General features: G+C 42.5%; 1 protein-coding gene across 1 annotated transcript in view; it reads right to left on the reverse strand.

Annotated features, from left to right (window-relative positions):
• Nucleotides 1-14,167, reverse strand: part of thsd7ba (thrombospondin, type I, domain containing 7Ba) — a 231,288-nt gene that overhangs the window by 189,140 nt on the left and 27,981 nt on the right. Inside the window, exons 2-4 of the mRNA XM_062457316.1 lie at nucleotides 4,392-5,388; nucleotides 2,267-2,515; nucleotides 1,420-1,589 (exon numbers count right to left, since the gene is read on the reverse strand). Of these exons, the coding sequence (XP_062313300.1) occupies nucleotides 1,420-1,589; nucleotides 2,267-2,515; nucleotides 4,392-5,388 (1,416 nt within the window). The remainder of the gene's footprint in view (nucleotides 1-1,419; nucleotides 1,590-2,266; nucleotides 2,516-4,391; nucleotides 5,389-14,167) is intronic.

Below are 14,167 nucleotides of genomic sequence, written 5' to 3' on the forward strand. Positions count from 1 at the left end.
CTTAGGTCAACTCCAGTAAACCTCTAATGGCTTCTGACAGAGCTCTTTCACTGCCTGTCTGCTGGGTCCGAGGAGCAGAATGTGTTACCGATCCACAATGAGGGGATTTATGTAAGGGATAATGCCCGACGAAGTGTACATTATCACCTGATAATGGACGATGCGGAGGCGTGAACCGTCCGACGCGCAGTGGAGTACATTATCAGGTGATAATGTACACCTTGAAGGGCATTATCCTGCTTATACCATGGTCACTTGCAAAACATTTTTTTTACAAACATTAATTTATGTTTTTCAATATAAATCTAACGTTTTTGAACGTTAAAACGTAAAAATATCAGAGTTAGCCAACTCTGATATTTCTAGTCCACTCAGCTCATAGAACCAACACCGGCTTTCCTTTGGCTGAGCTATTAGCCCGAAAGCTAACGTTATGCAAGATTCAAAGGCAATAACATTGTGCATGTAACACTCTCCTGCTACAGTATGTTTGACAAGAAGACTATCTAGCTGGCCAGCTATGTCATTGTCCACAATGAAAGCCCGAAGAGAAATATACTTAACACCAATTGTAGACTGTGTGTCTCACAAGATAGCGTCCTTTATAACGCACAATACGGCCTCCCTCCTTCCGCCAACTGTGAAACACAACCCTCCAGGGGAACAAATTGCTTTCCACATTACCAACGCCAGCTCGTTATAACCAACTGTACTGACGGCATTCTATTGAAATCAGCTGAAGCGGTGTGGGTCGTGTCTACACTTCAATATCACCACTGAGATCCATCTTCGTCTCTGCATCTTCATTGATTCCAAAACAGTGATTCTCGTTAAAATTCAACACCAGGATTCATTTGTTTAGACGGAGGCCAAACACAGTTGAGATCTCCTACCGGTGCACACATCGCTGTTGTGCAAGTAAAAGGCCAACCCCTTGTGTCTGCTTCCCCAGTGAGAGGTTTTATCTCAATAGTCCTAGAAAAACAAATGAATTCTCTCCAGAGCCCTCATGCATGCACCATAAAATCGATGGAGAGATTTAACAAGGTGACAAGATGAAATAACCATCAATGATGTTTATTAACCATGAAAGAGACTGCATGGGTCTGGCTGGGAATGGGGTATGTAGTGATGCATTCAAATCTAGGACGGGCTTTAATGGGGGCATAACTGAATTAATTACCATTGTGCATCATCGATTGATTTGGTCTTAAACAAGATCTTTGAAAAACTTAGGCCTGATCTCTGTGTAAGAGTTGCAGGACACTACTCAAATATATGTCATTGGAACACTAAATATAAATATTCTGTAGAGGTAAAAAAAACTTTTAAACAAGATTCAAAGATTAAGTTATTTTTGCAATCCAAATACATGGGGAAAACCGTTGATTGGCTTGTGAGTTCAGGAAGTGTCCTTACCCTCCTTCCTGTGGCGTGGTGCTGAGGTGTCGGGCACCTGGACACAGTAAGTGTCTCTGGTCTGCAGCCCTCCTCCACAGAGGACACTGGCATCGACCAGCCTCCTGTCCTGCTGACTGAGGAGGGGGGCGACGCGACACTCTCCCCAGTCTGTGGTCCTCCACACGTACCTGAGAGGGCACATACATATACATATACAAACACAGTCGCACGCACACACAGACATGCAGATACAGTCGCACGCCACACACAGACATACAGATACACATACACTCTCACACACACACATGCACAAATAGACATACACACATAGATGCAAGCGCGCACACAGACACAGGCGTACACACAGACATACACACAGAATAAGAAAGATTGATTATTGATTAAATATTATGGATAGGGCTATTGGGTGGCATTTAAAAGAAGATGCTTTCTTCTTGAGCATGCAAGCCTCTCAACACAATGAGACAGAAAAGCATGGTCATGATTTCACATAAAAGTGCCTACTCGTGGCAAATGGGTTGACTGTGAAAAATGCTGTGATGTGGGAAGTAATAATGTTGAGGGAATGTCACAGGACACCAGTCTGAAGTCATTTATCACATGCTTAATCTCAGTTTATGAGTATTTCCCTAATCACACCATGCAGCTGCTATGAATACATATTTATATTTCACAAAGGAACATTTATTTTCTGTTGGACCACTGTTTTTACATCACATATAGTGGTATAGAATTAAATGCAAAGATATTTGGGGTTCAAATACCCCCTGTCCATCGCTTTTGATTCAAGTGTCTGCTAAATATACGACCCTGAAACACTGAGTATCCATACAGTATGGAGCACCTGGGACAGTTTGGTAGCAGGTCTCCGATGATATTGCAAGCTTCCTTTTCCTCCAGGGTGGGACATTCTCTGCCTCCACCAATGGGGATCTGCGTCACACGCCGGGTCCTGATCCGGAAACCAGGTGATAGGTCCACGGCCCGGCAGGTCTTGGAACAAGGACTCCAGGAGGACCAATTGGAGGCAATGCAGTCTTTAGGCATGACGCAAGACCGGAAGGTCAAGGGGCCATCGTCATGTGTACAGAGGCTGTTGACAAAGAGGAAGTAAGTTCTGATGAACACAGAGAAGAGGACCCTGATCTGTGAATGTTCTGCGTCCTTCACTCCTTCAAAGTATGATGAATCAGGTATCCAGACCTAGGCATGGAGAGAACTGTGGCTGAGGATGATGGATGTCATCCAGATAGGGATGTGATTATAGACCTCAGACTGTCACAGGCTAAGCCATCAAGACAGGCTTCCTAAAATAGCGCATTGCAGAAGTAAGATCTAGCATCAATTGTGAGAAAATACAGATTGCAGAAGACTTTGAGCTCTGGATGAAGACATGATCAAACCGGAAAAAAAGTGAATAAATGCATTACATAACTCACATTAAAATTAAATTACAATAATTAAGACAATTTAATTAGAAACTGTATATGAATGTATAATTCTGTGTGTGTGTGTGTGTTTGTACTTGTCTGCGTGCATGTGCACAATGTTACTAATTAGAGTGAAATTGGAAAAGCAGAATGCTTCTGAACTCAAGTGGGAAATATATATTCAAAAGCTCCTGAGTTGAAACTTGTGAATAATAAATAATATATGTTAATTGGACTCCACAATTTTTTTTAGTTCACAGTCTAGTCTATCCATAAGCAAAACAGCCTCTATACACAGTATAAACAACTCAGACACTGCGACTGGCAAAGCACCTTCCAGGTGAACATTCAACAACCACTTTAAACTTTGTGGGTTGAACAAAGCCTTGAACTGCGCAGTTTAGGACTGGAAGTGACAAAAGGAAAACTAATCTGAATGTGATGACATTTACAACATGACTGAGAAAGAATGTCTGCCATCCCTCAAAAAATTATAACATGAAATGCAACCTTTGTACTGGTGTGCACTGAACAAGGGGACGCAAAGCAATAAAACAGTTTATTCCAGTGTGCTCCATGCAGCACAGCATGCATATGAAATAGATTTCAGCTGCTGTACATGAAACCATGGTAACCGATGTGAGTTGATTGGTGGAGGTCATTCGTTCATTCATCCATATTCCAACAGTCAGTTGATAACATCACTTAAAGCAGACAGATATGATAGTGGCACTGCATCAATATTCCATGAATGCCAGCCACACTACGATGCACTCACGGAGCACATGGAATACTAGAAAGCAGACTATATTCCAAAGAGTAGATATAGAGGTTGTGTGTATGTCAGTGTGTGCATCAGTATGTGTGTCAGTGTGTGTGCCAGTGTCTCTGTGTTAGTATGAGTGTGGAGGTATGTGTAAAAGTCACTCTTATCAAATGAAATAGCATGGTTAGCTGTGAGTCTCAGGACTGCAGTGCATTTGACATTTACAAGAATAGCATAGGGTTGTGAAAGCATCCCACCAAATCCCACAATAATTGAAACGTTGAAAACCATAAACAATTACGAATTAGGCCTTTTTGCAGAAAGCTCCTGTTCCCTCAGCAAGAAAAGAAACTGCAATATTGTAAAGTGATTTAGCATTGATTCTCACAGACCAAGAGAGACGTTACGCAACCACAAACTGTAAACATTACAAAAACAATCTTTTAAAATTTTGTTCCATTCAGGCTGCAGGTGTCTTTGCGTTGCCGACATTATGGAATTTATCTGAGGTGCTTGTGTTTGTATTGTACGCCAGCTTTGTCAGAGGAGAGGGAGGTGAATGTGGGACAATGTAATTCAGCCATGTCTGCGACCCAGCCCCGCTCACAGCTATCATTACAGCAGCTGCCGCAGACCCACCCTGCTTTCATGACACTAATCTGGGATTTAGACCTTAAAATGACTTGTTTTCACAGCCAACTCATCTCTGGAGTACACATACTGTCTGATCTCTCATTTGATGGTACAGAGACGTGTGCTTGTGTCTGGCTTACCTCAGCATGGCGTTCTTTCCGTCGCTCCGTGTGCAGCGGACCTGCCGTGTCTGGTAGCCAACCTCGATGTCCCACGCCTTAGGGTTGAGGTCAGGGTTGGGGCTGAGGTCAGGGTTGAGGTCAGAGTTGGGGTTGAGGTCGGGGTTGTGGCTAGGGTTGGGCTTGGGGTTAGGGCCATGTTCAGAGTTGGTGTTGGGTTTGAGGTCAGGGTTGAGGTCAGGGTTGGTGTCAGAGTTGGGGTCAGGTTCGGGGTCAAGGTAGTGCTGGTCATGGTGGGAGCTCTGAGTATGCCGTTTGACTGTGTTTTTCTCCTTAGAGTTGGAGCTGAAATCTACCATGGTCCTCCCGTTCAACCAGACCCCTCTCTGCAGGGGCAGACGACACTCGCTCCAGGCGCCCACCTTCAAGCTGTAGTGGAACTCGCCCTCCCCTGGAGGGCAGGGGGTAATATTGGAGCATGTCCTGGTCTGGGTAAGTTTGGGACAACTGGCCCCTCCGTACATGGGCGTCGCTAGAACGTGACGAGTCTGATGCTGAAGCCCCACCCCACAGCTCCGGCTGCAGCTGGACCAGGAAGTGAAAAGCGACACCACACAGTCCTGGGGACAGGGAATGAGACACGCCTGCTCCCCTGAGGGCTTCTGGGAAAAGAACTCGCAGATGCGTGAGGTCACCAATGTCCGGTTGTTGGTGCGGGAGCACTGGACGCGTCGCCGCTGGATGCCATGCTGCGCCGTCACACACTCTGCGGTTCGCAGCTTGAGCTCGTCGGAGAGGTAGGGCACGAGCAGGCAGGCACCCCACTCAGACACCTCCCACTCAAACAGGTCCTGGTGCCACTCGCACACCTTGAAGCAATGGCGCTGGCCCTCTGGCTTGTCCGCCTGCAGGCAGTTGGAGTGGTGGGTGGTCCAGCCTTCTGCATGAACGCACCACACCATCCTGGTCTGGATCCCACCCGAGCCACATTCCTCCCCCAGGCAGCGACCCCACTGGCCTATCACACAGACAGACAACCAGCAAAGAGACTACATGGGAATCACGGAACATAATTTCACAACACAATGTCAGCTGGCGCTGCACCTGTGTTTCATAACCAATCAAACAACTTGTTTTCAGTGGGTCAAGCAGGAAGAAAGAAATTTAAAGAAAAGTAAAGTTATTAAAAGGTAATCAAACAAACTAAAGATCCCTGGGTAATGTATTTCCTATTGTGAACAGGAGGTGATCCTGGTCACCTAGCAGAAACATTACCATTTATCAATTACCATCCAATTCAAAGCAGCCAACGTGCAATTTTTTTGTTTGTTATTATTTGTTATCCAACCCTGGGGTTGAAATATAATCATCTACTCTCACAATCACCTACCACCTTGCCTTATATTTAAACCTATTATTTGACGTCAATTGTTAGAAAGAAATATGTTGAACACAGGCACATGATCAGAATCCTTAATTATAACTACAGTACAACCAGTCACATACTATAGTTCTGGTACTGAAGAAAAAAGAGAGCATTGCTTTACACTACCAGCATAACAATGAATGCCAGTTGACGTCACTTGAGAAAAATTATACTTTTAGTTATTGTTTTTCTCCGTCAAATTCCACTGATGAACAATTGCGAACATGAAAGCGTGAATGTCTATCTGTGCTCAATTTACGGATGTAATATCCTTACTGTACTGTAGTTGATAGCTCTTCCTATTCATTTCAGAGTCAATTAGCCACATGGTATGAACAGGATCATTCATTTCATCTATCATAACTGGAATTAAACTGATATAATAATGAGATCCTGTTGTGCACCAATGATTGGTTTAAAATGGTGACAGAGAAAAAGTAGATGTACAATATTGTTTTATAAGGCTGCCATCGTTAAACTTGTGCAATGACAAAGCTACAATGTGTGCCTTGAACACTGATCAGCATTAATGTTTTTTTTTTTTTTTTTTTTACCTATAAGTTGCTATACTCTAGCCTGGTCCAAACCAGACTCTCGTACATTGCATTTGTACAGAGAGTCTGGCCTCGCTCCATTGACAAGCGTTGACTTCCTTGTAGGCGGGTACTCTGTTGAAGTTTAAAACTATTGGATCTGCCCAGAGCCACTCTGATCTGCCATAACCAATCGCTAGCGTTCGCCTTAGCCAATTCCTTCTCCACTACTGTAACAGAGCTAGCTGCTGTAGCTGGAAAATCAAACTTTTCCCGAACCCCGTGGGGAGGAGGGCCACAATATCATGGCCACCAACAAAACTCAGCAAAACTTGTTCTTGCTCCAGCTTTAGCTGTTGGATATTCGGCAGCGTTGCCACAACGGACCGAATGGCTTTGCTCGCATCTTTCTCCGCCGCCATTACGGAACTACAACACAAACTATCGCACGACATCAACGTCATCGTTCTCAACCACTCCCTCTGTTCGCTGATTTGCCGGTAGAAAATCAACCTGAAGAATCTGACTTACGTACCTCATGGCCAGACCTTTGTACAGAAGCAAAAATAAATTTGAGCGGAAGTACGTAGGAGGGCAGAGCCAGGATGGCTATACTTTTGGGGGGGAAATATTTCAAACTGCTGAATTGTTTCATAGTTCATTGGAGCATATCATTGCCTTTATTTATCCTCACATTATAAAGGCCAGGGAGACATACCATGTGACTCATAATGGCTGCATTATCATAGTGCCTAGTTTGTACACTTCATTCACAGAACAGAATCAGCCTCAGCAAACTAAAAAGACATGTTTCAAGGATGAAAAGCCACCAGAAAAGCACAAAAGCAGAAGTTAAAATCTTTCCCCCTGCAGACTACCTTTCAGAGGAGACGCTCTGCAGACTATCCCTCGGAAGACACGTTCTGCAGACTAGCCCTGGAAAACACTTTCTGCAGACTACCCTTGGACGACAAGTTCTGCAGACTACCCCTGTAAGACACATCAGTCCATCAAACTATTGAAGTTTACGGATGACACCACCCTCATTGGGCTCATCTCTGATGGGGATGAGTCTGACTATATGTGGGAAGCTGACAACCTGGTGACCTGGTGTAGCCAGAACAACTTAGAGGTCAATGCTCTTAAGATAGTGAAGATGGTTGTGGACTTCAGGAAGAATACAGCCCCACTCACCCCCATCACACTGTGCCGCTCCCCAGTCAACACTGTGGAGTCCTTCCGCTTCCTGGGCACTATCCTCTCCCAGGACCTCAAGTGGGAACTGGACATCAGCTTCCTCACCAAGAAAGCACATCAGAGGATGTACTTCCTGCGGCAGCTGAAGAAATTTTACCTGCCAAAGACAATGATGGTGCACTTCTACACAGCCATCATTGAGTCCATCCTCACCTCCTCCATCACCATCTGGTACGCTGCTGCCAAGGACAAGAGCAGACTGCAGCATATCATCCGCACTGCTGAGAAGGTGATCGGCTGCAATCTGCCTACCCTCGAGGACCTGCACACCTCGAGGACCCTGAGGCGAGCTGTTCCAGTTACTCCCCTCTGGTAAAAGGCTGCGGTCCATCAGGACCAAACCTTACGCCCTAAGAACAGTTTCTTCCCATTTGCTACTGGCCTCTTCAACAAGGCCAAGGACTACCACTGACATTTAAATATTATCTATTGCACTACGCACAAGCCACCTGAATCTCATTTGCACTGTTACCCATTAATGCTGATCATTCATATTCTTATTCATACTCTTATTCTTATTCTTGTTTTTATACATTTTATATTCTAAATTCTTTAATTTTTTAGACTGTTTAGTCATTTAGTTATACTATTGTACTTTTATACTTAATTTAAGATCTGTATATGTTTATTGTTTGCACCTTGCACAGTAAATTCCGTGTTTGTGTAAACTTACATGGCGAATAAACCGAATTCTGATTCTTTCTCATTAACAGAGCACCACTGCTCATACAAAGAGTGACACGTGGTTAGCAATCAGACTTAAAGGGGTCATTGATTGCAGAACCGAATTTACCTTGTCAAAGTTGAATAACGACAGTTCAGTGGGTAAAATGGACATACAGTGAACCCCAAAATCCATTGACACCTTTTTCCTTTGCAAATCTCACAATTAAAAAATGTAGCTGTAAAACGTTTTCGGTGGCTCCACCTTTTTTGGCTCTGGTCTGTACCTTTGTCACGCCCAAAAATTTGCTGCGCGCTGCTCTGTGTACTTCCACAGAATTACAAAGAAGAACGTTTTTCTAGCATTTTTTAAATGGACTACGGTGGTAAATGCAGTGTTCCAGGCTGTACAGGGAATGCTGACACTTTTCAGAGTCTTCCTAAGGAACCAAACATTCGATGGGCTTTGATGTTTGTCTATGAGAAGATCCCTGTGCAGTTCGACCCTCAATTACACATTTGCTCGAACCATTTCACCGAGGACAGTTTTGAAAACCTGGGACAATGTAAAGCAGGATTTGCTTTTGTAGCGCCCCAACGCCTATCATATATAAGTATTAGGCCTTATATAAAAAGGGAAGTAACTAGATGGGACGTTTGAGTTCTTACATTTATCAGACCAATCTTTAAATGCCTATAAATAAGTAGGACCAGACACTGTATACCAAAACATTTATTTAATTAAAAGATTATAGATTGTTTCAATTTCCAATTATATTGACCAAAATAATTCAATTAAACAAATATTTAGTACATTGTAATCCAAATGAATGTCTTTTTTTCACTTAACAATACTATGTTATTTTACTATTTTACCTTATTTGACTATAACCCCTTATGTCTCCCTTTAGGTTTGGATCTCTATCAAATATAACAATCAAAACAATAGAATAGAATACAATCTCTTGTTTGTACACTAATTCTCAAATAGAATGCTCGCACCTTAATGATAAAGTATGTACTTTAACCATAAACGATCATAGTGGGCCCACACACACACACACACACACACACACACACACGCAAAATATCCGTGTGTATGCGTGGCGCAAATGTTCCAGGCCTGTTCGTTGCTGGGGTGCGTTGAGGCAAAAAAACACAATGCTGCTTCACTCTAGCCTGGCTCTGCCCTCTTACGTACTTCCGGTCAATTTTGATTTTGCTTCTGTACTGCGTCTGGGCATGAGGCACATAAGTCAGATGTCTCCGGTTAACTTTCTACCTGTCCAATCAGCGAACAGAGGGAGTGTCTGAGAACGATGACGTTGATTTTGTGCGCTAGTTTGTGTTGTAGTTCCGTAATGGCGTGGAGAAAGATGCGAGCTAAGCCATTCGGTCCGTTGTGGCAACGCTGCCGAATATCCAGACATTAAAGCTTCTTTAATGTCTGGTCTTTGATCCCCACGGGGTTCGTTTGATTTTCCAGCTAGCTCCGTTAGTCGTGAAGGAGTTGGCTAAGGCGAACGCTAGCGATTGGTTATGGCAGATCCAGAGTGGCTCTGGGCAGATCCAATAGTTTTCAACTCCGAGTACCTAGCCTGGTCCTAACCAGACTCTTGTACATTTCATTTTTACTGGCCTCGCTCCATTGACAAGCATTGACTTACTTGTAGGCGGGTACTCTGTTGAAGTTTAGTCACCCCCCCCCCTCCCCGGCTTTGTAAGTACAGTGACACCTCAGGGGGCGATGCAGACCTCTGGGTCACCCGTAGATTTACTTGCCCTAAAAGATGGGATGAGATGGAGAAGAAAGCATCCCTCTATCGCTGAACCCCTGTCAGAATGTTGGTGGGCCAGCAGCAGTGTTCCTCAACACCCGATAGTGCCATGAGATATCGTTACGTTTTACTGAACTTACACTTCCTCAGAAAGTGTTTATGTTAGTGAAGTTACATCAACATGGTAAGATGCACCTTCTGGGGGGTATTCCAGAAAGCGGGTTTTGTGAAAACCCTGAGTTGGGTAACCCTAAAATAAAATAAAGAGAGGTAACACAAACTTTTTGTCAGTGTCCATGGTAACTTATTCTGTGAACCGAACCTACTTGCTAGCAGGTTTTCCATGACAAACTCTGCATTTCTTCCTATTCCCTCCCACTTTCTGAGCCTGATACAGTTGGCAGACATGGGGTGTCCTTTCCTGGTTCAGCCGACCGATCTCGGACAAAATGTAATTCGCTTAGTATGCCGGGAGAGGATTTTAAAATTGCGATTCGATGTGCTTTAATTCACTGATGAATACCTAAGTTAACGTTTCCCGTCACACTCCAAAATGTATTTTAACAACATTCTCAGCCCTTCGCTAATTCTCAGCACATTGCTAATGTTACACACCGTGGACATGCACTCAGAACCGACCAAATGCTTTTTGGCACTGAAATCATTGAAATTGTATGAAGTCATTGCCTACAAATAGAAATCCAACAATGAGTGTATTGTTGGATATTGTTCCTACAATTTACATGATTCACCTGTGACCAAGTACCCTCCTGTAACTGGTGTTCCAGCAAATCAATTTCAAGATTGTAGGGGGTCAATATTGGCCAAACTAATTCCCCTATGGTTTGATGGAAGATGGGAAACTGAACAGTGTATTAACATGAACCAAATAATGCCAACCAATGGAATTACAGTTATTTGACTCTATGGGTTCAATCATAGCAAGAATGGTCAAAGTAACGTTAAATAAAATAATAATGTAATCATATTGCAAATTAATTAAATCAATTAGAAATGGAGGTTAGAAATTGAAATTAGAAATTGAGGAGGTCTCAGGAGACCTCCTCAATCTTGACCCTTACTTATCAACATGACTAGCAATACTACAGTAAGTTACACAATGATGTGTGAGAGCCATCAAGTTGAGACTCCATCCAGTAACTCCAGATTTTAGCATATGAGAGGTGGGGGCAGGTTGACACCCAGCCTTACAAGATCAGACTTTATTCTTCTGCCCTAAGTACACCATATCTTGGTCATTCTTTGGCACTTGCTTCATGAGATGCAGTTTGTACAACTCCTTTACTGGTAACTTGGAATACATGAGATTACATTAAATTCCACAGTTCCTCATGCGGAATTCACCTGCCATTAAATGACCATCTCACTGTGTACAGCATTCTGTTCAGCTCTGTTCAACAGGATCAGAATGTGGAAATAGTTTTTCTATTCATTATTCTCTTAATGTCAGTGTAACTGACAATTCCACACAAGCCTGTAAATAAAAGTAGGCTACATGGGGAGGGAACTACCAGTAGCTACCATACATAGGCTTCTCTGCATCCATTTCTGCAGCAGCAGTCTTGTAGCCTATACGTCACCTTGGTTTTAATCATATTCGACATGATACAAAGTAAATATCAGTTGGTGCCTATTTCATTAGCCAATGCTTAGCCAATGCTTTTGGCTGCCTAAACAAAGCGTATGTTTAGGGACCATCAACAACATGAACTAGGAGCGTCAAAATAATGTTAAACTGTTGAAGATGTATGCATTCATGCAGCACAGCCTTTATTTTGTTCATTTTCATCTCAGGTTATTAAAAATTAATTTTGTATTCAAAATAAATCTTCAAACTTCAATAGCTTTTTGGTCATGGGACCTATAATCCTCAAATTAATTTCAGAGTGTTCACTGACTATGCATACATGTTTCAAAGCCTTTAGTCTTTTCATTTTTATCTCACACTTCTGCCACGGGGTGCCACCCCTCAAAATCTCCTGCCACCCTCTTAACTTAGGTATTACAATAACTCAATGAAGCATCAGGAAAGAGCTACCTAAGTAAATACTTTTTAAAAGAATGCCAAATGCAAAGCTTTTATTTGGTTTAAACAGTTGTTTTACTAAATGTTTATTAAATACTGTGTGGTATTCATCTCTGGGTTTGTTTGTTCAGTTTTGCGTGAGTAATAATATGTGGTAGCAGAACCATCCCCCTTGAGCCATGCTTCAAATGAAGCTTAAACTCATCATAAACACACGCACTAATGAATTACCTTTAGGGTGTAATTTCCTTTTCAGCCTCACAGTCTAAATGCAAAACGTTCTTCTACGTTCAGTACTTGGATGTTCCACCGTGTGAATGAACATTAGTGTCTACAGTAAGAGTAGCCTATCCTAACAGCTGGAAAAGGTGTACATAACATTTCTGAAAATAATAATTAATCATCCTTTTGTAAGCCCCTCAGCCCCTCAACAAAACAAAACTATTTTTGTTCATGTAAGTTCATATAAGTAGGATCTGTGCATGTCTCCTAGGATCTAAGTGAAGTAAGCACAGTCTGACAGATGACTGCGGTAAACATCAGAGTGATTCAATTTAGCTTTTGTCCTTCAGGGAATGTCTCCTTATCAGAAAGGAGGCATATCTATTCACTACTCTGGTGTTGCTAAAGTTTTCACAGATTTGATTGATCAGAACATGTATCTGAGTAATAATGACAGTGTTTCAGTCTGTGCTCTCGCTGTTCAAACTCATGCAGAGTTCACCGTGGTGCATTCAAGTCTAGGGCGCTTCGTAGCCGCGCAGCTGGCTCATAATGCTATTTATTTTCAAGCAGACACATTTTTTTGGGGTCATTCCGTGATTCCCATTTGACTTAGTTTCCATTCTCTTTATTTTATAAGATACTCACAGCAGTTGACTCCTCAAAGCAGCTCAGACTAGCTCTTTTGACAGCTTGCATTTGGACGCTGTCCCACAGAGGGAATGAAACAACACCATAGATATGAGCATAAATAATGGCAGTGGTAGATGGAAACTGGCATGTGGGCACCATTGTTTGTCTGTTTTTCTGACCTGGAAAATCCTTGTAGACCAAGCGAGCAGACCATGACTGACAGCAGGGCTAAGAAACTGTGAGAGACACAGTCTGCCCCATATCTGTGTTTGACAAATGATTAATTCATTACACAGACATGTAAACACATGGTTATCTATAGGAGCAGTGTGCGAAATACGGGGGGGTCCGGGGGGGCTCGACCCCCCCGATTAACCCATGAGCCCCCCTGAAAGCCTCAAAAGCAAAATTTGAAGGCCGTCTCAATTTTTTTCAAAATAAATAAATATAGTCACTAATGGTCACAAAAATGTTTTTAAGCTCACCATGTTTAGTATTCAGAAATCAAAACATTTATTAACAATTTTTTTGGCCAAGCGGAGCCAGCCAGTCCTGTGCGCCAAACAGAAACGTTGAGAAGTCAATGGCTAGCAAGCGAAAGCTAACCAGAGTGTATCATTCACACATTTTGGGTTCACATCCAAAAAGGTGGCACTCAGAGATGAAGAGGCACCGAATGACAATGCACTTGTTATAAAACAACGTGCATCCAAACAACTTTAGCCAATGCAACCTCTTATGTCAGTGTTGCTTTACGAATACTAGCCTACCATATAGAACTAGAGAGGATACCATTTCTGGAGAAATTGTAGGGTGTGCTTGCTTGGGTCGGTTGCACAGGGGTCCGTTTTTTAATGACATTTTTACAACTGATATTTCTGTATATTTTATATAAAAATGCATACTTATTATTTATAAAGATTACATAGATTTAAAAGCATCTTTTTTTGCTGCTCATTTACAACTCAAAATACGAGTGAAGTGTAGAATGAAATATGATGTCTTCTTATTTCCCCTGCAAGAGGCAGCCTCATAGCTGAATCAAAACGAATACATTTGGCAGACCGGTGTAAAAATTGACCTAATCTCTATTACTTAAACGTCCTTTTAAGTTTTCCCTTCTCGTGATATTTTCAGGCATTTAGCCTACTCATATTGCATTCATTCATTAATAAAGAACCCCCTTTGAAGATTATTCTACGACGTTACCGGCAGTAGAATGCTGCGATTCAAACAGT

Source organism: Osmerus eperlanus, chromosome 3 (genome assembly GCF_963692335.1).
Source record: "Osmerus eperlanus chromosome 3, fOsmEpe2.1, whole genome shotgun sequence".
NCBI classification, from domain to species: Eukaryota; Metazoa; Chordata; class Actinopteri; order Osmeriformes; family Osmeridae; genus Osmerus; species Osmerus eperlanus.